At 43.2% G+C, this 27245-nt stretch overlaps 1 protein-coding gene across 4 annotated transcripts in view; it reads left to right on the forward strand.

Moving 5' to 3' along the window:
- LOC117873919 (DEP domain-containing mTOR-interacting protein) overlaps positions 1-27245 on the forward strand; it is a 110756-nt gene that overhangs the window by 14844 nt on the left and 68667 nt on the right. For all 4 annotated transcript variants that reach the window (XM_034763819.1, XM_034763818.1, XM_034763821.1 and 1 more), the window contains exons 3-4: positions 20968-21146; positions 24488-24611. In XM_034763819.1, the coding sequence (XP_034619710.1) occupies positions 20968-21146; positions 24488-24611 (303 nt within the window). The remainder of the gene's footprint in view (positions 1-20967; positions 21147-24487; positions 24612-27245) is intronic.

Below are 27245 nucleotides of genomic sequence, written 5' to 3' on the forward strand. Positions count from 1 at the left end.
GCCATGGAGCCAGATCAAGATGGTGAGAGAGGAAGGGGGTCACCTGCAGACTTTCCCAGGCCAGAGAGGCCTGAAGGCTGAGAGTAGCAGATGGAGATGCCTGCTGGCTCTCTGCGCTGGAGGGCTGAAGCCAGAGAGGCCTGAAGACTGAGGAATGGTGCAGGGATGAGCCCAGTGAGGTCTCTGCAAAAGTTGTAACCATACGTGGGGAGGAAACAGTGTAGTGAAACACCTCAGCTAGAGAGGAGCTGAGTTGAGGTGTGGTGAGAGACACTGGAGCAGTACCTGGGAACTGGGGTCAGGTATGGTGAGATACACTGGGACTGGGGTGAAGTGTGATGAGAGACACTGGAGCTGTACCTGGGAACTGGAGTGAGGTGTGGCAAGAGATGCTGGAGCCTACCTGGGAACTGGAGGGAGGTATGCTGAGAGACACTGGGGTGAGTTGTGGTGAGAGATGCTGGAGCCGAACTTGGTGTTTTTGCTGTTGGGATGAATGTACTATTTGGACTGGGTAGGGGACAGCAGCTCTGGTTTATGGTAGTGTGATTTTTGGTAATGAATTCCCCTGCAAATAGGGCTATTTATATAGTCTGAAGGCTGTACTGAGTTTATTTGAGGAATCAAGAGGGAAACTGAGGTGAGGCACCACCTGCAGGGTTGCCCTGAGGAGGTGCCCAGGAGGAGGCCACATGTTTGTAGCAGGGAATAAAATCATAGGATTTTTCTGTTGATTTTAGATTTTATAGAAAATCTTTGTAAATTGATCAAAGGGGCATTTGAAAGACAAACTGCTTGAATATACTTGATGTTTGGAAAATAAGTGACTTAAAGGGGATGGAGTTGCACTAAATGAAAAAATTAACAGTTTTATAGGATTTCTTTTCGTTCATCTCTAACTCAAAAAACAACTGAAGCAGCTTAAATTGTGTAGAATAAAATGCTAATAATAGCCTTCTTGTTGATTCCGTTTCTGTTACATTTTGGAACATCTGAGTTATAAGTAAAAGGCCAGTAACTATTGTACTCCTGGGAATCGAAGTACTAGGCAAAGAGGCAGGAAGAGGAGATTGCACAACACATTCAAGAGGAAGTAAAATAAGCACCAAGAGAGAAATTCACTCAAGCATGTAGGGGCCCTGGAAACGTCCCAAAGCAGAGGAATTCTAACAGTTCTGGGTGGGCAGTTGCCGAGTGGGCGCAAAGGAGAGTGAGCATTCTTGTATTCAGAGGCTCTAGACCATCACTGCTTATGACGTGGTAGAAGTAGGAGCGGGGGCAGGGTCATGCCGTCACCGACCACAAACCTTTGACCGTGAATATGTAAAGTGAATTTTTTGCCCCTTCCTAGTGCAGGGACTGGAGTAGCAGCTGCAGAGGTGCCCCATGACCTGCCTATATGTTGGTGAGTAAATTCAGACCTCTCCATAGTTCCAGGCAGAAAATCCATTGTAATGATGTTCCCTTTAAGGCCAGCATATTCTTGTAATCTAAGCACCCCGACACTGTTGGATGGGACTCAGGTGCTGGGACTCAGAGTAAGAAGCGGGATGCTTGAGTTCTGCTAATAAAACAGCATTACCTGTTTCTGCATTTACATTTACCGTGTACCTGTTTCTGCATTTACTTCCCCAAGATAGGACACCTACTCACTTAGCTCTCCTGTGTGTGAGGAGGGTCCATTTCACCCAGAATGATGAGTGGCAAGGACATAGGCTTAGGGCAGATCTAGACTTAAAATGCTGCATCAGCACAGCTGCACTGATGCAGCTGTGCCACCACAGTGCTTAAGTGAAGATACTTCTGTGCTGATAGAAGAGCTTCTCCTATTGGTATAGTTAATCCACCTCCCCGAGAGGTGGTAGCTATGTTTGGAGGAGAAGCTCTCCCGTCTACACGGGGTGGGGGGTTAGGTCTGTATAACTGTGTTCCTCAGGGGTGTGGATTATTCACACCCCTGAGTGATGTAGTTATACCGTTATAGGTCTGTAGTTTAGCTCTGGCCTTAGACAACATCTCCATTGACACTGCTGGAGAAGGAGGGCACGTTGTTCAATAGAACAGGCAAAATTTTTCTGTGCACGCTTTTGTAAAGGAACATTTCCATTTAATTACAAGGAGTGGTGGGGAAATGCTTCTTATCTTTCTAAAGCTAGTCCTCTTGTGAACATTTAACAAGTTCTGATCAAGCCAGACAAAATCCTTGATAGCTGGTTGGCAAAGGGAAGCTGTCATGATTCATAAGTGGTTACTCAACAGTTGTGTACACATTCATATCACTAATCAGGTGAAGGGAAAGTGCTGAGCTTGCACACAACCTTGCCTGTTTGGGGTTTTTTGTGTGTGATTTAAAGTGAAAACCTTTAAGTAGGTTTGAAAACCTCAAAGTCTTAACTGGAATTTTTATTAACACATTTTTTCTCAAAGATGAAGTTTTGTGTAAGTTAAGACCCTGATTCTGTGCATCCCAAGCATGTGAGTAACTTCATGCACTTGAGTAGTCCCTCTCAACTTCACATGCTTTTGTGCTTGCAGGATCAAGGCTTGATGAAGGAAACCCACGTAAAGCAGATAGCATCGGTTTTGTCGTTTGGAAGTATTTGAAGAAAGAGAAAAAGTGATTCTACCAAAAAAGAAAACAAAAGATTTGATGCTGCAGAATCTCCTGAGTCAAGTCATTGTTGCCATTTAGCATAAATGCATTTGGAAGCAATGTAGTGTAGTCTGGTACAATCAATAGTTCTCCAAGGTATTTCTCAGTTTCTCTACAGAAAGTGATTAATTTTCTTCCTTGTTATTTAGCACTTATAATGAAACATTAAGGGACATTGGCTGATCTCTTCTCTTCAGTAGGTGCGTAAGGCTTTCACAGAAAAACCATTCTGACTTGTAACTTATCAAAACAATTCTTTCATAAGCAAACATAATAGCTAAGTGAAATTTAAAAGGACCATAACATGACTACCTAGTTTGCTGTCCCATGTTGAAATAGAATCATATAGAATCATAGGACTGAAAGGGACCTCGAGAGGTCATCTAGTCCAGTCCCCTGCACTCATGGCAGGAATAAGTATTAACTAGATCATCCCCGATAGGTGTTTGTCTAACCTGCTCTTAAAAATCTCCAATGATGGAGATTCCACAACCTCCCTAGGCAATTTATTCCAGTTTATTAACCCTAACACCCTGACAGTTAGGAAGTTTTTCCTAATGTCCATCCTAAACCTCCCTTGCTGCAATTTAAGCCCATTGCTTCTTCTCCTATCCTCAAAGGCTAAGAAGAACAATTTTCTCCCTCCTCCTTGCAACGACCTGTTATGTACTTGAAAACTGTTATGTCCCCTCTCAGTCTTCTTTTTTCCAGACTAAACAAACCCAATATTTTTAATCTTACCTCATAGATCATGTTTTCTAGACCTTTAATAATTTTTGTTGCTCTTTTCTGGACTTTCTCCAATTTGTCCACATTTTTCCTGAAATGTGGCGACCAGAACTGAACACAATTGAGGCCTAATCAGCATGGAGTAGAGCAGAAGAATTACTTCTCGTGTCTTGCTTACACCATTCCTGCTAATACATCCCAGAATGATGTTCACTTTTTTTTGCAACAGTGTTACACTGTTGACTCATATTTAGCTTGTGGTCCACTATGACTCTCAGATCCCTTTCCACAGTATTCCTTTCTAGGCAGTCATTTCCCATTTTGTATGTGTGCAACTGATTGTTCCTTCCTAAGTGGAGTACTTTGCATTTGTCCTATTGAGGATTTCATCCTATTTACTTCAGACCATTTCTCCAGTTTGTCCAGATCATTTTGAATTATAATCTTATCCAAAGCACTTTCAATCCCTCCCAGCTTAGTATCGTCCACAAACTTTATAGGTGTACTCTCTATGCCATTATCTAAGGCCTGGTCTACACTAGGCGTTTATGTCGAAGTTAGCGCCGTTACATCGAATTAACCCTGCACCCGTCCACACCGCGAAGGTATTTAGTTCGACATAGAGGTCTCTTTAATTCGACTTCTGTACTCCTCCCCGACGAGGGGAGTAGCGCTAAATTCGACATGGCCATGTCGAATTAGGCTAGGTGTGGATGGAAATCGACGTTAATAGCTCCGGGAGCTATCCCACAGTGCACCACTCTGTTGACGCTCTGGACAGCAGTACGAGCTCGGATGCTCTGACCAGCCACACAGGAAAAGCCCCGGGAAAATTTGAATTTGAATTCCTTTTCCTGTCTGGCCAGTTTGAATCTCATTTCCTGTCTGGACATCGTGGCGAGCTCAGCAGCACTGGCAACGATGCAGAGCTCTCCAGCACTGATGGCAGTGCAAGCTCAGAATAGAAAGAGGGCCCCAGCATGGACTGATCGGGAAGTCTTGGATCTCATCGCTGTGTGGGGCGATGAGTCCGTGCTTTCCGAGCTGCGATCCAAAAGACGGAATGCAAAGATCTATGAGAAGATCTCTAAAGACATGGCAGAGAGAGGATACAGCCGGGATGTAACGCAGTGCCGCGTGAAAATCAAGGAGCTGAGGCAAGGCTACCAGAAGACCAAAGAGGCAAACGGACGCTCCGGATCCCATCCCCAGACATCCCGTTTCTACGAGGCACTGCATTCCATCCTCGGTGCGGCCGCCACCACTACCCCACCACTGACTGTGGACTCTGAGGATGGGATAGTGTCCACGGCCGGATCCTCGGACATGTTAGCGGACGGGGAAGATGAGGAAGGAGATGAGGAGGACGAGGCAGTCGACAGCGCTCACAACGCTGATTTCCCCGACAGCCAGGATCTCTTCATCACCCTTACAGAGATCCCCTACCAACCCTCCCCAGCCGTTACCCCAGACACAGAATCTGGTGAAGGATCATCCAGTAAGTGTTGTAAACATCTAAACATTTATTTGTAACAGAACATGATTATTAACAATTTAAAAAATGGGTTTCTCATGATTAGTTTGATTAACTTAACGGTTCAGTCATGGGCAGTGCAACTATTTGAAAAAAATCTAGCAATGTCCGGTTTTGCATGATTGTCCTGCCCAAGCCGCTCTACTGTTTAGTCCCTGCTACTGCAGCTACAGTAAGATGCGGTCTATATGTCCGGGGATGGAGCAGAAATCCTCCTGGGACATCTCAAGGAAGCTCTCCTGCAGGTAATTTGAAATCCGCTGCATTAGGTTCTTGGGGAGAGCGGCCTTATTGGGTCCTCCGTAGTAGGACACGTTGCCGCGCCACGAGACTAGCAAGTACTCTGGAATCATTGCTTGGCACAGCATGGCGGCATACGGCCCTGGTCTTTGAAGGCTTTCCCGGAGCATTCTCTGTCTGTCGCTCTCAGAGATCCTCATGAGGGTGATGTCGCTCATGATGACCTGCTTTGAATGAGGTAGGGGAATGTTAGTGTTGGGACTGCTTTACCGTTCCTTTACAGAACTGTAACCGCTGGTTTGCAGCCACGCGGTGGAGGCGGGAGAGGGTCAGCCGAAAGGGATCGTTCCCGGGGACAGCCGCGAGGGTGTGGGACAGGAGCAGACTTCCTGCTTGCCGGATTGCTGGCAGCAGGGACCGACATTGATTTCAATGTGAAATGAGGCCATTGCTAATATTAAAGTTTTAAGCTGCCACGAATCTACGGCTTACCATGTCTGCGTGCAAGAGCAATTCCGTTGTCCTGACAGGGTTCTCAAAAGTGCTCTGCAAAACCCCAGACACTGAATGCGAAGGCCGAGAATTCGACCTTGTGCTGAGTGCGCATGTGATAGGTGCTGTGCATGGTCCTGTTCACAGAGAAAGACTATGTTCTTTGTTCACAACTACATTTATCTTTCTGAGGAATTCACTCCCTTTTTCCCATTCCCACAGCCCCATCTGCGACTGTCTCACAACCTAGCCTGTCATCACACTCCCAGAGGCTAGGGAGGATTAGGCATAAGAAGAAGAGGACACGGGAGGACANGTAGACCAGGCCTTAGATGTCCAATCAGCACCAACCTTTATGTTAATAATTCAGGTCAAAATCTGCTGCAGGAATAATTAAAAACAAATTTTCAGTCCTCATGCAAAATAAGTGGCTATGCATATGAGCTAAGGTGGGAAGAGATAGCATTAATATGCATAAATGCCCAGATTTTAAGGCTAGAAGGACCATTGTGATTATTTAGTCTGAGCCCTGCATACCACAGGTCAGAGAATTTCACCCAGTAAATCATGCAATGGAAGGATTTTTTCTTCCCTACTATAAGGACACTACCAAGCCCAATAACTTGAGGAGGACATGCAGCATAGCTTATAGAAAGGTATCCAGTCTGGATGTAAAGCTTTCAAAGGCCAGATTCCAATATTTATACCCCCATTAAATAGCACTCTACTCCACATGTCAATTTAGTTCAACGTGGTGATGCGTGAGCCACTTTCCTTGGTAATCAGTTCCAATGGCTGATTACCCTCACTGCTTAAAAAGTTGCATCATATTTTCAGTTTGACTTGTTTCCCCTAAGTTTAACTTTCAGCCATTGGATCTGATCACTTCAAGAGCTCCCTAAAATAAGAGATCTTTTCTCTGTGGAAGTACTTGAAGAATGTGATCAAGTCACCAATTTGCTAAACTAACTAAATGGGGGTCTTTAGGTCTATGACAGCCAGGAATGTATTCTTGACCTTAGATCATTCTTCTGGCTCTTCTTTGAGAGGCCTCCAGTTTTGCAACATTCTTTTTAAAGTTTAGACACATAAGATCCAACCATGCAAGGTGTAAAAGTCTATGAGAGATGAGATTGCTTTGCATCTTGCAAGAGGCACTCAGCATTATCTGTCCCATACAAGTATTTTAATATAGAATAGTTGTCCTGGTAGGTAATTTCTTTGCTTTACATCTTTAACAGTATCCTCTGAAATTAATATAAAATCTAATAACTGCAGCCAAATTAAACATGGAAAATATAACTATTTCATCTAGAATGTCAGTTGCAAACAAAAATACGATGCACCGTCAATAGATGGTTTTGTTGCAACATGTGACCTGCTGTAAGAATATTGTACATACCATCATTTTAAGATATCTCTACCATTTTACTAACGCTTTTTTAAAAGAATCATTTGTACTGTTATGAGAGTAGAAAACCTCAAATTATAGTTTCTCATATAAAACCTATAAAGTCCTAATTGCTATCTGTAGTACATCAAATAATTATTTTTATTACTAGTACTCCTGTCTGTCAGGTGGTGATTAAATGTTTCTGCTAAACAAAAATACTCATTGTATAATAAAGTAGTTTACTAACATAGAATCATAGGACTGGAAAGGACATTGAGAGGTCATCTAGTCCAGTCCCCTGCACTCATGGCAGGACTAAGTATTATCTAGACCATCCCTGACAGGTGTTTGTCTAACGTGCTCTTAAAAATCTCCAATGATGGAGATTCCACAACCTCTCTAGGCAATTTATTCCAGTGCTTAACCACCCTGACAATTAAGAAGTTTTTCCTAATGTCCAACCTAAGCCTCCCTTGCTGCAATTTAAGCCTATTGATTCTTGTCCTGTCCTCAGAGGATAAGAACAATTTTTCTCCCTTCTTGTAACAACTTTTTATTTACTTGAAAACTGTTATCATGTCCCCTCTGTCTTCTCTTTTCCAGACTAAACAAACCAATATTTTCAATCTTCCCTCATAGGTCACGTTTTCTAGACCTTTAATCATTTTTGTTGCTCTTCTCTGGACTTTCTCCAATTTGTCCAATTTTTCCTGAAATATGGCGACCAGAATTGGACACAATAGTACAGTTGAGGCCTAATCAGCATGGAGAAGAGCGGAAGAATTACTTCTCGTGTCTTGCATACAACACTCCTGCTAATCCATCCCAGAATGATGTTTGCTTTTTTTGCAACAGTGTCACACTGTTGACTCATATTTAGCTTGTGGTCCACTATGACCCCCAGATCCCTTTCCACAGTACTCCTTCGTAGGCAGTCATTTCCCATTTTGTATGTGTGCAACTGATTGTTCCTTCCTAAGAGGAGTACTTTGCATTTGTCCGTATTGAATTTCATCCTATTTACTTCAGACCATTTTTCCAGTTTGTCCAGATCGTTTTGAATTATAATCCTATCCTCCAAAGCACTTGCAAACCCTCCCAGTTTGGTACCACCTGCAAACTTCATAGGTGTACTCTATATGCCATTATCTAAATCATTGATGAAGATATTGAACAGAACCAGACCCAGAACTGATCCCTGTGGGACCCCATTCGTTATGCCCTTCCAGCATGACTGTGAACCACTGATAACTACTCTCTAGGAATGGTTTTCCAACCAGTTATGCACCCACCTTATAGTAGCTCCATCTAAGTTGCATTTCCGTAGTTTGTTTATGAGAAGGTCATGAAACATGAAATAGAGTTCTGCCTGGGTATAAAGGTAAATCTGACATAAAATAATCTAGTCTTAACTACTGTTGTAATATGAATATCTTTTGACTGTTGTTACAGTCTTTGAAACTGGGTGGGAGAAAAAACATTTCCCCAAATTAGATAACATGCTTTTGAAGATCTGGCTACTTCTTCCATCATTCATTTTCTGCCCAGGAGCAAGTACTAGCAGTGGTCTTTTTATTGTTTACCTCTTGCTCAGACAGAAGTGTATTTAAAGAGGAAGGATGGTCTTGCAATTAAGACCTGATAGGGATTCTAATCCCAGTTCTACACCAGTTTTCCTATGGAACTTTGGGCAAATCACTTAGGGCTAGATTGTGCCTGTTCAACACAGCCCTGCTTTAGGGGTAGTGTGGAGCTGCACCTCTCCACAGAGAGACAGTGGGAGGAGACACCTTCCATCCACTCCTTTCTCCCGCTGCCTGAGGGAATACACAGCCTGCTACTCACCCTTCAGGAATGTAGCATATACACACTCACCCTCTTCCAAACTGGCTGATGTGGGAATGGACCCTGTGACATAGAGGCCCATTAGCTGCTGACACAGAGTAGTGAACTGCTATCAGGTCTGACAAACTCATTACACCTATCACATTGCTGTCATAGTATTTACCTATGAATAATGTTGTGGGAGGTATCAAATGAAAGCTTATATTAAACTGGTTATTATAAGCTTTGCACGTTGTATGTATGGTTGATAGGTAAATTGTTATATTTCTATACTAAAAATGTTTAAACCATGTAACCAGGCACAGTTGATTAACAAGTTTGTTCAAGACAAAGGAATGTTGATTTGCCAGTCTGCCTATGTCTCTGATGTATGCAGTGTTGTTGCAGCCATGTCAGACCCAAGATATTAGAGAGACAAAGTGGGTGAGGTAATATCTTTTATTGGACCAACTTCTGTTTGTGAGAGAAACAAGCTTTTGAGCTTATACAGAATGCTACAGAGAAATACAAGAGGTGGAACAGAATGTTTAGCATAAGTAGTTACATATTTCAAGGGACCATTCAAGGTCCACTTGAAATATGTGTTAACTACTTATGCTAAACAATCTGTTCCACCTCTTGTATTTCTCTGTAGCAGTCTGAGTATGTTTCCAGTTTCCAAAGAAGAGCTCTGTGTAAGCTCGAAAGCATGTCTCTTTCACCAACAGAAGTTGGTCCAATAAAAGATAGTACCTCCCCCACCTATCTCTCTGATGTAAATCAAGTATTGGGAAAGCCAGAACACAATGGGAGATGCATTTGTATGTGAGGCAACAGGAAAAGCCATGTTGATGGGGAAGATGTGAAAGGAGGGGAAGGCACCGGAGACAAAACCACTCTCTTAGGTGCAGGGAATTCAATTGTACCTTGCCCTTTCATGGGCTTCCTAAGTCCGGGGGAGAGGTCTAGCCCCTAAATCCATCTGTGCCTCAGTTTCCCTCTATCACAGCAGTGGTATTACACTAAATCCATCTGTGTGTGTGAGGTGCCCGGATACTGTGGTGAAGAACGTCATAGAAAAGTCTGTGAATAAGATTGCTCCCTATTTTTTTTAGGTGTGCATTTTAAAATTACAATACTTTTCCTTTTATTGAACCAACTTTTGTTGGTGAAAGAGACAAGGTAGTCCCATTGACTTCAACTGACCTACTTCTGTGCTAGAAGTTCAGCGTGTGCTTAAATGCTTTGCTGGATCAGGGCCTAAATATCTTGTCCATGTTTTTGTTAATAAGGGGCCAAATTCATTCCAAGTGTAACTTAGTTGAATTTGTTGGTGTTACACCAGGGCAGACTCTGCCCTGAGCTGGCTGAACTTAATTTGATTATCTACTCTGTTATATCAGTTTAATAAAATCAGTGAAGTTACACCAGAATAAAATTGGTGTAATGGAGTGGGGAATCAGGCCCTTGAAGTCTTCATCTGAATTTCTGCTTCTTTTCATACGCTGGACTAGAAAGACACACTTTCTGTGGCTTATCTTTTCTTTTTTCAACAGTAATTCTTAACAGAATTCTTAATTTGTAACCAGCCAATGACTTCAGCTCTTTGAGGCGAAGAGTGACTGAGGCTACGTCTACGCTACCAGCCTGAATCGGCGGGTAGAAATCGATCTCTCGGGGATCGAATTATTGCGTCTCGTCGGGACGCGACAATTGATCCCCGAATCGACGCTTGTACTCCACCAGCAGAGGTAGGAGTAAGCGCCGTCGACGGGGGAGCCGCGGAGGTCGATTTGCCGCCATCCTCACAGCGGGGTAAGTCGGCTCCGATACGTCGAATTCAGCTACGCTATTCACGGAGCTGAATTTGCATATCTTAAATCGACACCCCCTCCGCCCCCCGTAGTGAGGACGTAGCCTGAGTGACAAAGAATATTTTTTTCTCTTTGCACACCTGTCAAGGCTGCTTCCCCACTTTGAACTTTAGGGTACAAATGTGGGGGCCTGCATGAAACTTCTAAGCTTAACTACCAGCTTAGATCTGGTCCGCTGCCACCATCCCAAAGCTAATTCCCTTCCCTGGGTAGCCTTGAGAGACCTTCACCAATTCCCTGGTGAATACAGATCCAACCCCCTTGGATCTAAAAACAAGGAAAAATCAATCAGGTTCTTAAAAAGAAGGCTTTTAATTAAAGAAAAAGGTAAACATCATCTCTGTAAAATCAGGATGGAAAATAACTTTACAGGGTAATCAAACTTAAAGAGGTCAGAGGACCTCCCTCTAGCCTTAGGTTCAAAGTACAGCAAACAGAGATAAACAGTCTAGTAAAAGGTACATTTACAAGTTTAGAAAACAAAGATAAACTAACACCCTTGCCTGGCTGTTTACTTACAAGTTTGAAATATGAGAGACTTGTTCAGAAAGATTTGGAGAACCTGGATTGATGTCTGGTCCCTCTCAGTCCCAAGAGTGAACAACTCCCCAAACAAAGAGCACAAACAAAAGCCTTCACACCCCCCCCCCCAAGATTTGAAAGTATCTTGTCCCCTTATTGGTCCTTTGGGTCAGGTGTCAGCCAGGTTACCTGAGCTTCTTAACTCTTTACAGGGAAAAGGATTTTGGAGTCTCTGGCCAGGAGGGATTTTATAGTACTGTACACAGGAGAGCTGTTACCCTTCCCTTTATAGTTATGACAACACCTGACACAGAATAGCTGTAAAAATGCTCTGAAGAGCTGGCTGTTGTCTGACAAAATACACCAGACTTCCCTGCTTCCTGATTGGTCTGACTTCTAAAATATCTCTGCTTGCAACTGCAAGCCAGAGCTTAATTTCCATAAATACTATTTATTAAGCACCAAGAATGAGCTGCTCAGTGTTGCATGAGACATAAACAAAGACAGCCTTGGCCTCAACGAAACAATTTATCAATCCTGTCCAGGGATCCATGTGGCAGTGTGATCCTGGCCTTGATCCAGATGCATTATTGCACCTAGCTCAACTCTCATATATATATATAAAAATTCCCCTTTTTTTTTTAGTGTGGTGCTAGTGAAAGTTATCAGGGGAACATAGGAACCATATGTAGGTCTCTTCCTTTATCCATCCACAAGCAAGGTTCAGTGAGGCTTCAACTGACTAGGTACTACCATCTAACGAACCTGGTTTGTGAATAAAGGAAGGGAACTTCAGGTGATTTCTGCCATCACCTGATAACTTTCACTAACACACACACACAAAAAAGAGGAGTTAGGCAGGTGAGCTTCCATTTTCCTTCTGACAAGGGGTAGGTTAAAAAAAAATTGCCTGCATTTTGTGGTTCCTATGTGGCCCACTGTGTAAAAGCCAGTATTATAACTTCTTGTGCCCCAACGAGACTAGGCTACGGTTCCCAATACCAAGTTGGAGATGGTTGAGTTTTCAGCATAAATTTTCTTTAAGAAAACGATGAAAATGTACTGGCATAGTGGTAGGCAGGGAGATCATTAGCTTCACTGACATGGAAGGATCGCAAGCAAGAGAAAATAACTAGAAATGTAACTCTGTCTGATCATGCAAGTGTTGAGCACCTCCTATCAGCTGCTCAACGATGTTAATTCGACTGGGTCTGATTCTCTACTGACTTGTCCCTTGTGTGGTTGGTCATTTACACTTGTGGAAAAGAGAGATCAACACTATAATTCTGATTTGATGGCTTCTTATGCTCACTTTGCACAGGTGCAAATGACTGTGCACAGTGAAAGGCAGTGGAGAAACAGGCCCATTGACTCTAGTGGAAGCCAAGCGCACTCATTCCCCTTACAGCACCAAGCCCTATGCAGTGCCTACCCAGGCCCAGGACGTCTACATAGCAGGTATAAAAGTTATATGAAGACTTAGTTACTTTAGTTGTTTAATAGGTCAGCCTTGCGGGTTAACATTATGCTCGACTGTCATAAGTAAAAAGCAGAGATTGGGCCCAAATTAATCAGCTCTGTTACCTTGGAAATCTTCAAAATCCAAACCTGGCTCAGGATCCAGATTTTGTAAGTGGCCTCTAGCTAGCTTCATAATGGCTCAAATGAAAACCCCAGGTCCAAATCTCCTTACTTTGTGGCGGTGCTCAGATTCGAATCTGTGAGACTGAATTTGTGGCTCTAGTCTGAGCCCATCTCGAGGAGAAAACTGTGTGATTCCAAGTCTAGGCTCGGAACTGCGTATTGATTGGGCGCTGAGCCTGCACTGAGTCTGTTGGAGTCAGTAGAGCACCATGTGGGTGTAATTGTGCACAGTCAGTTGGAGGATCAAGGCTTAGTTATCTTCTAAACTTAAAGAATTTACTAATTTCCACCCCTCCTCCAAAAGGCCACTCCCCGCCCCAAAACAGACCACACCAGTGTAGGGTGACCAGACAGCAAATGTGAAAAATCGGGACGGGGGTAGGGAGTAATAGTAGCCTATATAAGAAAAAGACCCCAAAATCAGGACTGTCCCTATAAAATCGGGACTTCTGGTCACCCTACACCAGTGACTGATTTAAGGTCACAGAAGCATTGGTACGTTGCAGCTTTTTTGGTAGGAGACATGAATGTCTTTTCCTCTTTAGTGTCCCCTGAGGCCACTTATTTAAAGTCCCTCTAAGGTTGTCTCTGTATCGTGGCACCTTCTTCCCACATTGCCGACATGGCTACCTACATAAATTAGAGACAGGCATGATGAGCGGAACTGATTTCAGAAGGTGCTTTAAAGACAACCTTTAAAATGTTTATTTCAGGGGACAGAATTTCCTCCCTGCCACACATACTACCAGAAATATCTTCGTCCAGTTTCTAGTGTAACCCACTGGTTTCAAGACTGTTCTAGCTGCTATGAGTATCGGGTATCAGAACTACATAGTCTCATAGCTGAGGCATAAATAGAAAGACGAACACGTAGCTGGAAAGTGTCAGTGGTTAGTTGCTGAGAATTGGCAGGCCTGTGTGGAAATGCTTGTCCTAGGCGATAAGCATTGCATTTCCAGAATACCTTCACCTAGGCCTCTATGTGCAATGTTTATATTTTCACTGACCGACATTTTTTTGGCTGGGAAGAGAGAGGGAGAGTAAGGGTTTAAATAGACTAAAACTATAATATTTAGGTATTGCTTCTATCTGGAGAGGGGCAGTTTTGTCTTTCACTGGGGCTCTTTAGGAGCAGTGGTGCAAGTGGAATCTATTTCTTACCAGTATGAGGGGGGCAGCAGCTAATGGGAGGCATGTGACCTCCTCACATGACCTTCCACGTGACTCCTCCCTTCCCCACCCCCAGCCTGGGACCCTCATGCTCTCCCCGTCCCCTCCCCATGATCCAGCCCCCTTACCGGGGGCTGGGGGGGGGGGAAGAGGGGCTCTGTCCTCCTCCTACTGCACTGGAGACTTTAGAACTGCAGCGGTGAAAGGAGCAGAATGTGGGGCTGCTGGGTGACCTCAGGCCAGCAACTCCTCCGGCGTGGCTCTACCACCCAAGCCCTTTTATGCAGGGTCTCCTTCACCTGTACAGCAGCCCTGCCAGAGAACAGGACTGGGGGTGGGGGACAAGGCTGGGGGTGGTACAGCGGTGCTGGAGGAGCTGCCAGTGTGGGGCCGCCCAGTGGCCCCATGTTCTGCTCCTTTCCCCGTTGCAGTTCCCGGGAGAGCTCTGTGGTTCAGGGCTCTTCCAGGAAATGCAGCAGGGAAAGGAGCAGAATGTTTGCAGCTCCTCCAGCGTGGCTGTACCGCCCCCAGCCCTGTCCTCCGGCGGGGCTGCTGTAGAGACAGAGGAGACCCTACATGGAAGGTCTGGGGTCGGTACAGATGCACTGGAGGAGCTGCCGGCCTGAGGCCACTCAGCCCCACGTTCTGCTCCTCCTATGTCTTTCTGGTATGCCATACCAGCTATAAATACCTTGCTGGTAAGGCGTACCGTACCGCCCTACTTGCACTGCTGTTTAGGAGTCATTGAGGGAGGGTGCTGAACCAGTGTCTCTGGCTGCCCTTGCTACACCCTCTTCTCTTCTTGTCTAGCATGTCCCACTATTTGGGCAGCTTTGTTCCCAAAACCCAGCCATCCCTGGCAGAAAAGAGATTTTGACCCTGCTTTACTCCAGTGCAGCTTCTTTGCTTGGCAGACATTCTAGCACTCTGAAACCTGCACTGGGTTTTATGACAGGAGAAGCTGGTGCAATCCCAGAGCAAACCTGATCCACCCAGTATTTATCTGTTAATTTCTAAGGAAGACATGGTGTTATATGGTGCCAATTTTAAGTTTACAAAAGCATATAAAGAGTTAAATGATGAATAATGAATAATCCCTTCCCCTCCTTGTGTCCTCACTTTTCTGCCAAGTCCGTCTTTTGAATCTCATCCTACAAACACTTGCTAACATGAGTAGTCACATAGAAACCAATGGGACTATTCACTGTAGTAAGCACTACACAAAGCAGTAAGTGTTTGCAGGTCTGGGTCAGTAGATTTTAAGCTCTTTTGGGGCAGGAACCTGTTTTCTGTGCAGTTTCTCTGAAGCTCCTAGCTAGCACATTGGTGAACACTAGGAAATAATTAATAATTAGTAAGAGACTGAGCAGTAAACTATTCATTCACTGGGGTTTTTGCTGTTTAAAAAGTTTGCAGTTCTACGGCCACACACAGGTCTTACGCTATGTGATGGGATGTCTGCAAAAGAGGCCTGATCTGGTGAAAATGAAGTGGGGTCAGAATGATACAAAACTTCCTCAAATGCTTTTGTCTGAAATAAGCATATCAGAACCAAATTGTACAATGCCAGAGCTTTGCTGGGATAAGTGTAGTGACTATGTAGGAAGTGCTACACTGACAACATGGGAAGTGCTGGAGGACCAATCAGCCTCCTTGCCAGTTGTTTCAAAGAAAGGTGAAAGAAACCTGTGCGACATATATGGCAATTTTCCTGCAATATCCTTGAAAGACCTTATTGTATTGTTTATGTATTATTGTGGTCTGGGATTAAATGTAGCCTCTCTAGGTGGGAGATGTGACAGCTGTTGCAACCCTATTCAGTATCTTTGGGGTCCACTGTTTTAAATGAATGTTTTATGTATGACTGTGTTCGACTCCATGGGGGAGGGCTACCACAGCTCCTCCAGGAACTAAAAACAGTGGGTGGGGATTAAAGGCAAATCAGCAAAGTTGTGTGCTCCTCCCTCCCCCAAAAAGGTACCGCTTCCTGGGGATGCTCACATATGCTAGTTCAAACTAGATTCTCCAGAGACTGGCAGACAAAGGAAGGACTTTCCACACAGAGCTGGGGGGAGAGGTAGATACAATGGAGGAAAGGGATAGGGTCCAGAGTGACCTAGACAAATTGGAGGATTGGGCCAAAAGACTCTGCTGAGGTTCAACAAGGACAAGTGCAGAGTCCTGCATTTAGGATGGAAGAATCCCATGCACTGCTACAGGCTGGGGACCGACTGGCTAAGCGGTAGTTCTGCAAAAAAGGACCTGGGGATTACAGTGGATGAGAAGCTGGATATGAGTCAACAGTGTGCCCTTGGGCTGCATTAGTAGGAGCATTGCCAGCAGATCAAGGGAAGTGATTATTCCTCTCTATTCGGCTCTGGTGAGGCCACATCTGGAGTATTGTGTCCAGTTTTGGGCCCCCACTACAGAAAGGATGTGGACAAATTGGAGAGAGTCCAGCGGAGGGCAACGGAAGTGATTAGGGGGCTGGGGCACGTGACTTATGAGGAGAGGCTGAGGGAACTGGGCTTGTTTTGTCTGCAGAAGAGAAGAGTGAGGTGGGATTTGATAGCATCCTTCAACTACCTGAAGGGGGGTTCCAAAGAGGATGGAGCTTGGCTGTTCTCAGTGGTGCCAGATGACAGAACAAGAAGCAATCATCTCAAGTTGCAGTGGGGGAGGTTTAGGTTGGATATTAGGAAAAACTATTTGACTAGGAGGGTGGTGAAGCACTGGAATGAGTTAGCTAGGGAGGTGGTGGAATCTCCATCCTTAGAGGTTTTTAAGGCCTGGCTTGATAAAGCCTTGGTTGGGATGATTTAGTTGGTATTGGTCCTGCTTTGAGCAGGGGATTGGACTAGATGTCCTCCTAAGGTCTCTTCCAACTCTAATCTTCTATGTTTCTATGACTTTTGGATAAATAGCCTGGGTTTAAACTGACTCAGAGCCTTCTTTCTGATACAGCATACAGACAGGACCTTCTGTTCAAGGGGGTGGGGGAGCGCTCCAATCCTTGTGGAAGGGTTGGAAGGAACCTCATAAGATTGATGAATGACCTCTGGTAGGCTTTTTAGCATGCATCTAGGTTCTTTTATTGTTTTTAATATGCTTTCTCTGTAATCCTTTCACCTTAAGAATAAATGTGCTTTTTTAGAAAGAGCTCTATGATGAATTGTAATTCATAGTCTCTGGAGAGAAGGCAAATTGCAGGTGCTGGCCTTTTAAGCAGTCGGGCTTGCTGGGGATATTACTGTATAGTCAGGGAGCTGTGCATCTGAAAAAACCCTGGTCAGGAGGGAGAGAGACGCAGTTTTCTGCCCAAGAGAGCTGACAGTTGGAGAGTCGGGAGCCTAGAGTAGGTGCCCTTGGGGGATCATGGGGAAGTGAGGGGGGAATACAGGTGCAGTTGCCCTGAACTGTGACAACCTCAGAATGGACAATTTCCCTAATAGAAAACTTAATGGACAAATGCTACTAGGAGTGGTTTCTTCCCAGGGAGTTAGTGTCTAGTTTTTGGTTTCTCAACCTAAAAGTTCAGTTTTTCCTTTAAGTAATGCTAATTATGGTTGCTCTGCCAGTCCATGTTTTGCCTGGTAAGGAAATGACAGATTGTTCTGGATTAGCATAAGACAGACAAATGTGCAAGCAAAGACTTATACGTGCAAATATGTAAATGTTAAATACAGTGTATATTTGCTGGAAGCTTGACTATGATAAATGCATACAGATGTGAATTTCAAAGGGCTGACTATAGTATATGCTTTTTACTGTCCTGTTAGTTTCAGAGATCTGCGGAAATGCTCTCACTTTTTTCTTCAAATAGGGCAGAATGTGGCCCCCAGTACAAAATGTCCTTAATGCCATCTTGAGTAATGTGAGGAATTACATTTGTGTGATACTCTAATACTATGAGGAAGGCTGGTTTCTTGTGGTAGTTACAGTCGAGTTGCAAAGTATAAGTGGCTAGACCGTACGCGACTCTTAGATCACTCTTCAAAGGCCTCTGGAATCAAGATTCCCCCACCTTCATTAAGTTTGATGAGTGAGCTTTGCTTTGTGAATCAAACCTGTTGCTAAGTAGGTCTTGAGCAATTCTTTTTATAGCTACTTAGCTAGAGAAACCATGCTTGTGTTCTTGATCCACAGGGCTGAACACTGAAACAGTTTCAGAATGCCAGAGTCCAAACATCTGCTCTGTGTAATTAAAAATAGATGCAGTAAATGTATATGGGGCTTATACATCATGATTAACACTAGGTCTTTTTTTTAAATGTCTTTATTTTGTTCTATTCAGTTAGGAGCATATAGGAGGGTCAGAGTAGTGGGCTAGCTACTCTGTGGCTTAATGGTAGTGCTATACATTGCTATGCAGGTGGGTTGGGTTCCCTTTCTGGTGTCACACCCCAAGCCAATTAGGCCCAGAAGTAGTACAAATAATTTCCCCACCCCCTCCTTGGGAAAGAGAGGTTTGAGACACTTGTCACATAATGTGATGTCTGGAATAACAGTTATTTCCCATTCCCATTTGATACTTGTGGGTAAATGCTGACTCTTGCTTGGGGAACACTGTACCAACCTTGATACTAGTGCCCTTTTAACTCATATCAAACCTTATGTAGGTGCAAAGAATTGTCAGAGCCTGATTCTCCTTTTATGCCGGTGTAACTCCGTCCATTTACTTTGATATCAATAGAAATGAAAGGGTGATCAAACCCACTCTGTACATATAGATATATTGATGCTGTTTCAGTATTGTACTTTCAGATGACTATGTAGCTTACAAAATGGACAAAGAACACTGATAATTCCAGGGTCTTTAAATAAAAAGTGCAGGCTTTTTCTTCAAAGCAAGATGACAGTTGTTACTGTGCAGCTGGAAAGTATCATAGCTGAAAGCAAAGACATATTGTAGCTTACTGTATTTACTGTCAGTGGGTTTTGTTATAAATACGCTACTTTGATTTGTATGTTGTTTTTAACTTAAAAGTATTCATTTTGATAGTGTTTGTAAAGTTGCCTTTTAATCCATACTGTGTAGTTGGGGGATGGGGAGCAATCTAGTTTGAGGATAAATACTGCAAATCAGAAAAGTTGCTACATTACTATTTGTGGATGGTTTTAGGTAAAAGGCTTATTTAAGTCTTGTCTGTGACCCAGTAATGGCATCAATAACATCCTCAGCTGACTTACTTGCCTTTTGTGGGTTTCAAAAGGAAATAGTGTGATGCTAGGGCATACTAATATCACACTGAGAGGAAGGATGTACTAGTGGTTAGGGCCCTACTCTGGCGACCCAGGTTCAGTTCCCTACTTGGCCACAGACTTCCTGTGTGACCTTAGACAAGTCACCTAGTCTCTCTGTGCCTCAGTTTCCATCTGTAAATAGGGATAATAGCACTGCCCTAGCTCCCAGGGGCATTTTGAGGATAAATACGTTAAAGGTTGTGATGTCCTGCTATACTGGGGGCCATATAAATATTTTAGACTAGATTAGTTAGTCAGGAATAACTGTTGTTCATATAGCATTGATTTGTACATGCGGCAGTACTTTAAACTATTCTGTCTTTTTAGGCTACTTGTTTCCTGAGGACAGCCCCTCTGTGCCTGCCCAGAGCCCCACTGAAGTCAATGGGACTATTCCTAGGGTGAAATTTTGGAGCCATCAAAGTAAATGGCAACACGTCCATTGATTTCAGTGGAACCAGAATTTCACTCATAGCACATAAAGTTACATATGTGTGTAAGTCTTTGCAATAGGAGCTCAAGATTTCCTCTCCCCCCCCCCCCCCCCGCCGTGATGTGCTCTATAGAGTGGTTCCTGTGCTTTCTTCATATTTGTTATGGATAAATGGCACTATAAAAAATTCAGTAGTTATCAGTAAAATTATTCATTAAAAGTAAAACGTAATAAATAAAAATGCAGTTAACTTCTACAAAATCTCTGCCTGTTGTTCTGTAATAAATAAAATAGATAAATATAAAATAATGATCAGTTACGATAATTTGGGAAAATGACTAATCATAAAGCTACTGATCTTAAAAACCTCTACTTTCTGTGGTCAGTCCAGATACTCCCACATGGGCTTTTTGCCACCCATACGAAATGTGTAAGAAGCAATTGCTGGGTTTGCTTTCAAAATGGTGGGTGGGATTTTGCAGCTGTCACAGCTCTGATACTGAAGCTCCTCCATTGCCAGTTGCTGAGATCAGTTTCCCATAGAAAAGAAAGTAGCTGCTGTGTGTTAGACCGTGTTGTGTGGAAACGGTCTAGATGCTGACTTCTAAATGGCAAGCCCCGTACCTAGTATGTAGCTTTGAGAAAATGTAGCTCCATAACCAGTGGAAGTTAAAAGAACGGCACCACAAAGAAACTGCAGCTGAGTCTACCGAGTGGGGTTAACGAATCTTTGGCAGTGAGCTTTCCCAAAATAATACAGTAATGTCAAGCATATTAAAGGTAATGTGCGAGAATTAGTCTCAGCTCACGCCAAAGTGTTAACATTTAATTTTATTGACACACTAGGGCATGCGTTCATGTGTTTAGCAGATTATACTGAGAATTACATCTGCTTCTCCTCCTGTGTGTTTTCCACTGGAACTGAAAATTCTCCATATGCTGGGTTTAAAATGATCTTTGATATTGTTTCTTTTCTGCTTTGCTTTCTTTCCCCAGCTGAAAATGAAAATGGTCAGTTGCCAATTTGTGTTTGTATTCTCTGCCTTTCAACAGACTTGCCACTATAACTTTTTATAATTAGGCATAAGATTTATTGGGGTATATGTGAATTGTGTGGCAGTCAGACCCTAACATGTTACATATGAAGGAGTCCTTTCCTCCTCTGGTTATATAGATTCTCTGCAAAGGTTATTAATAATGTGATTTGCCCCACAGGCTCAGACTGCATGAAGAAAAGGTAATTAAAGATCGAAGGCATCATCTCAAGACATATCCAAACTGTTTTGTTGCCAAAGAATTGATTGACTGGCTGATTGATCGCAAAGAGGCCTCAGACAGAGAGACAGCGATTAAACTGGTGCAGAAATTATTGGATCGCAGCATTATCCATCATGGTGAGTGAAACAGCAGCAGCCACAATTATTTTCATTTCTTTCTTGATAACTGTGATGCAATCAAGGGTAACTCCCAGGGCCGGCTCTACCATTTTTGCCACCCCAAGCAAAAAAAAAAAAAAAAAACACTTGGACTGCTGCCGCCCGAACTGTCAAAGTGCACAAAAAAAAAAAAAAAAAAAAAACGCTGCTCAGACTCTCCGCCCCAAGAATGGATGGAATGCCGCCCCTTAGCATGTGCCGCCCCAGGCACGTGCTTGCTCTGCTGGTGCCTGGAGCCGGCCCTGGTAACTCCTGACCCTGCTTCTGCAGTTGAAGAAGGCCCCTGATTATTCTGCTCTATGTGAGTGAGGCAGGGTTCGGGCATTCCCGTGGAAAAGGGGGTCCTTACACCCTGTGCCCTGCATATCTCTGCTCCATGGGGACTCCCATATATGCCAGTGTACAGGGTCACTAATAGAGATGTAAGGGTGCAGCCTGCAGAGCCATGACTACTCAGGTCCATTGTCCATCTCCCTCTGTAAAGTGGGATGTAGTTGCTTCAGACAACACTGTTGCCTTAGTGGCTAAAGAGCGGCTGCACCTCATACTTTCCTGCAGCAGACAGGGATTCTGTTGTCTGTAAGAACTCCTCTATATGCTAACACCTAACTACCTGGACTTGGGGCTGCTGGAGGGGAGGATTTCTCCTTTAGTGAATGAAGTGACTGTAGTGAGACATGTTAAATGTAACATCCTTTCTTTATAAACTGAAGCTGTTCTGTACCTTTTCTCTTGTTCTGTATCATGGTGACCCTGTGGCTTCAGTTCTAGAATAATGATGTATTGGAAGTTACATGCATTATTTGTGAAATGTGGACACAAACCACTATCAAATCACAATAGTGATGTTTATATACTCATTTTACACCTGTGTAAAGTATAAGTGCAAAATGACTACAATGTACAAGTCCGTGGCAAATCAAGCCCTTTGTTTCAAGTGCACAGTGTTGTCCAGTTAAAAAGTCAACATATGAAATTGCAATTTTCCCATCTCTTTATAAGAGGGATTAGAGGAACTTTTGTAATTGACAAGTTGACTTTCTCCAGAGACACCTGTAAGTGTGCAAGCACTGCTGCAACTGTCAGCAATGCATAAACAATACCTTAATTAAAGGGATAGTATGCAGATGAAATGTGTGCCACTACTACACATTCTGCTTGATTCAGAAATTAAAATTCTGGGTCTTTATGGAACCTGGGAATTGAGGTAGATAATTAAAGAACAGATACAAAGTAATTATAGGGGCTCCAAATGCCAATTGCTTTATCCTCTATTGAAGAAATGTCAGTGAATAGTTTACATGGAAGTCAGAGTAACTTAATTTAATTGAGCAATGGAAACTTAATATGTGAAAGTTTGTTTAAATCTTTAATAAAACTTTAAAATGTTTTCCACCTCAGAACATAATCCCAGCCCGCTCCTTCCAGCCAGGTGAGTCAACAAGCAATGGCAGGAGTCCTTGACAAAAAAAGATGTTAAAAAAATTAAGTACAAAATTGCTGTTTTCAAGGATTTTCATTCATTGGCTTCAAAGTTAATGCAACTGTTTCAAGCATGCTCTGATGTAGGACAAGTTCAGATAGCCTAGTAAGCCAGGTTCCATAGGGGCCTCTTATGCCACCAGTAGTAAGTTAAAACGGTAATGTAATGTTTAATGCTCATGCACTAGTGCCATATGGGGTGGAGTATGAGTCTGTGCATGCTGACTGAGAGCTCTGTGGTGATAACAGTTTGATTGGACTGTCCCCCACTTTATCTCTGTCTTAGTTGGAGCTCATTTCAGTCCACCCTCTCCAATTTAACAAGACTTTCATCAACTATTCCCCTAAAAATGTTTCCTAGCTCTCAATACATTCCCCATTGCCTCTCTGACTCCCCAGCTGGCATGGCAGAGCAATTTGAGAAGTGGAGAAGGAAGATTATACAGTGAATCTTAGACTTTATTATGTGTCTTTGCAACAAGTGTAAGGTTAGCTTGATCTAGGCCTGGATTAATGCAAGTGACAGTCATTGTTAGCCAATCCTGAAATTACTGATTCAGGTTTTTAGGAGACACCTGATTTAATCATAGAATCATAGAAGATTAGGGTTGGAAGAGACCTCAGGAGGTATCTAGTCCAACCCTTTGGTAAGAAGCAGGACCAACACCAACTAAATCGTCCCAGCCAGTGCTATGTCAAGTTGGGCCTTAAAAACCTCTACAAATGGAGATTCCACAACTTCCCTACGTAACCCATTCCAGTGCTTCACCACCCTCCCAGTGAAACAGTGTTTCCTAATATTAACCTAGACCTCTCCCACTGCAACTTGAGACCATTGCTCCTTGTTCTGTCATCTGCCACCACTGAGAACAGCCGAGCTCCATCCTCTTTGGAACCCGCCTTTAGATAGTTGAAAGCTGCTAACAAATCCCCCCTCGCTCTTCTCTTCTGCAGACAAAACAAGTCCAGTTCCCTCAGCCTCTCTTTGTAAGTCATGTGCCCCAGGCCCCTGATCATTTTTGTTGCCCTCCGCTGGACTCTCTCCACTTTGTCCACATCCTTTCTGTAGTGGGGGGCCAAAACTGGACGCGATACTCCAGATGTGGCCTCACTAGTGCCGAATAGAGGGGAATAATCACTTCCCTCAATCTGCTGGCAGTGCTCCTACTAATGCAGCCCAATATTCCGTTAGCCTTCTTGGCAACAAGGGCACACTGCTGACTCATATCCAGCTTCTCATCCATTGTAATCCCCAGGTCCTTTTCTGCAGAACTGCCGCTTAGCCAGTTGGTCCCCAGCCTGTAGAGGTGCATGGGATTCTTCTGACCTAAGTGAAGGACTCTGCACTTGTCCTTGTTGAACCTCATCAGATTCTTTTGGCTCAATCCTCCAGTTTGTCTAGGTCACTCTGGACCCTATCCCTACCCTCCAGCATATCTACCTCTCCCCGCAGTTTAGTGTCATCCGCGAACTTGCTGAGGGTGCAAAATCACAAGGTTTTGCCAGATAGGTGTCTTTCGCTATGCATTGATATTGCAGCATCCATTGAAATGAATGGCTGGCAGGCTACAAAATATTAGAGATTCTATTTGGATAATTATCTAAAAGTTTGGATTCCAAGAGATACCATTCAGCCTTTTATGTGTGGGGACATATTTGTACAATAAACAATTTTGGGGCGGAGGAGGCAGGACTATGCTCTGCATATGCCTATTCTGTTTTTAAGTTCACTAGTGATGATTGGTATCTTGTTCTGATTGTGTTAGGTCTCTAACATAAGTGTGATCATTTCTGATGTCACTTATTTTATGTTTCAGTTTGTGATGAGCATAAGGAATTCAAGGATGTCAAACTTTTCTACCGGTTTAGGAAAGATGATGGAACATTGCCACTGGATAACGAGGTGAAGGTGTTCATGAGAGGACAGAGGCTATATGAGAAGTATGTTGTATGCAAAACCATAGCATGTTGACTGTATTAGCTTCCTTGTAGCATCTTGTTTCACATTAGATTGCAAGTCCTCCTGTCTTGAATTGTAAATGCTTGAATAGTCCCCAATATGATGAGGCTCCGATTCTCACTGGAGCCTTTGCACACTATCACATAATAAATAATGGCTGATTTGGCATTTAAAAGTGTAAACCTGGGACTTAAAACTGTCAGATTGTGGCCTTAATAGTAGACCTAATTTTAGCTAACAAGAAAAACTAATCTTCACTGAGTCAGCCTCCACTATTTCCACAGAAGAAAGATTATATTAAAACAAGTTACAAAAGCAGTCCAGAACGTTTAATTAAGAGTTGAAACAGATGGTTACACTGAGATTCTGGATATCCCACTGGATTACTTGGGTCAAATAACTGAGAAGTTTAACCAGATTGTCCACTGTAGAATTAATTTAATTCATTCAAGGCACAGGGGGTTGTAACATGGTAGTTTCAGGCAGAATGAATAAAATGTTGTCATTGATTGTGCGAAAGTGTGAACAGACGATTTATTTATTCAGATGCTTGAAGTATTATTCCAGACTGACTCCAGCTGTCAGGCAGTATACATGTGATTACCTAGGGCAGCAAGGCCCAGATCCTCAGAAGTATTTAGGCACTCAATTGCAATAAGAGTTAGGTGCCTAGATACCTTTAAGGAACAAGCGTAAGCAGCCATGTGAGCCACTGTGTTCACTTTATAAGGGGGTAGCCATGTTAGTCTGTATCTACAAAACCAAAAAGGAGTCCGGTGGCACCTTAAAGACTAACAGATTTATTTGGTCATAAGCTTTCGTGGGTAAAAAACCTCACTTCTTAAGAAAGCTTATGCCCAAATAGATCTGTTAGTCTTTAAGGTGCCGCCGGACTCCTTGTTGTTTTTGTGTTCACTTTGTGTTGCATCAGTATTGTTTCCCTGCTAGAATAAAGTTTTAAATGAAAAGTTCATACAGAGAAAGCTATTAAAGGCAAGAACAAAAACTCCATTAGCATAAACCCCATTCCAGCAACTCCAGCTGTACTTACATGCCCAAGGGGCTAAAGAATCTCCAAATAGCTGTCCCTCCTTCTGCTTGGCCTGCAGAGGAAGAGGGCAGTGGAGGAGTAGTGGGAAGCACCCAAAGGGAGAGGCAAAGGATCAACAAGGATGGGAGAACCTGCCAAATCCTCAGTAGGAGGTTAACTTTACTGCCATGCTGCAGGGAGAGTAGCTGGCAACTCCTCTGAAGCACTTACTTGCCCTACAGTTTGTATCAGAGCAGTCGTCCTCCGGAGCAGTGCATGCTGAGTAGCAGTTTGTGACAGCAGCTAACATTGTAAATGGACAGAAACCCTAAAGATATGAGAGGTGAAGTGTGACTAGGAACTTGGTCAGGAGAGAGGCAAAGCCACCAGGGAACTGGGGAGGTTGTGGCGGGTGAGGGCAGTACGGTCTTTGTGTCAGCTGCGAGCCAGAGGTAAGACAGGAGACATGGAGACACTTCATAGCTGCATGCAGTGCCGGTTTAAGACCTTTAGAGGCCCTAAGCAATGAAAGGATTATGGTGCCCCCCCATATGTAATTCAAAATAAAAACAATATTATACCATAAAATAAAATTTTATTTTTCGAAATGACACAAAACTTACATATATGCTGAAATTAAAATAGCTTCTTTCTAGATTTTCTAATTGCAAAATTCTGGATAAGTTCATCGAAGCTGACTCGATGAAGCATGTCCGCTTCCATACACAAAAGGGAAAGTGAATCAAGTCTGTCCTGACACGTTGTTCTCTGAGGGTTTTTTATTCGTTTCAGCTGAGAAAAAGAGCGTTCTGCGGAGCAATTAGTAATCATCAATGTTAGAAAAATACGAAGTGCGAGCTCTACATTTGGAAATTCACATTGTATTCCGTCTTTCAATATTGTGTCATGAAGATCAATGTGACTGAATTTCATTTTTCCTGTTTCATTAAACTTTGCGCGCATATAACAGTGGAACTGCCGTACTTCTCCACAGAGATTCATGTTCAAATCAACAGGGTATGAGTCAACTAGCTTTTGGGAACCTTGTGAATATTGTTCGTCAGATAAGTTCATATCATTTAGAAAAGAAAATCTACTTGATATTTCTTTGTACACTTCACCTCTCCTCTTCATATGAGCTTCAAGTGTATCAATTATAGTGTAGTAAGTAAATACGCGAAATTTGTCTCTAGGATTCAATGCTGTTTCTGTTGCACTGCTATCATTTGCTTGTTTTTTCCTGATTCACTTGCGGGACTGGGCTTCTTTGTAGTTAGTATCAGGCAAGATATCTTTTGATATGTCTTCAAATCTTTCAAAATCATTTCTCAAAGTGTGTAAGTGGTCTGCTAATGATTGACAGAGGTCTGCACATGTTTTCAGATCCAATTCTTTTTCTTGGAGAGCTTGACTTGTGTGGTAAAAGTGTTGTAAAATTTCATTCCACATGGTCAACATGAATACAAACTCTAGTTCTTGCATCTTGTTTGCAATGTTTTCTGCCTCTCGTATAGTTTCTCCCCTTTGTGATTGGTCTCCAGCTATACTTTCTAAAGCATCCACGATCTTTGAGTAGGACTCCAGA

Source organism: Trachemys scripta, chromosome 2, assembly GCF_013100865.1.
Source record: "Trachemys scripta elegans isolate TJP31775 chromosome 2, CAS_Tse_1.0, whole genome shotgun sequence".
Classification (NCBI taxonomy): domain Eukaryota; kingdom Metazoa; phylum Chordata; order Testudines; family Emydidae; genus Trachemys; species Trachemys scripta.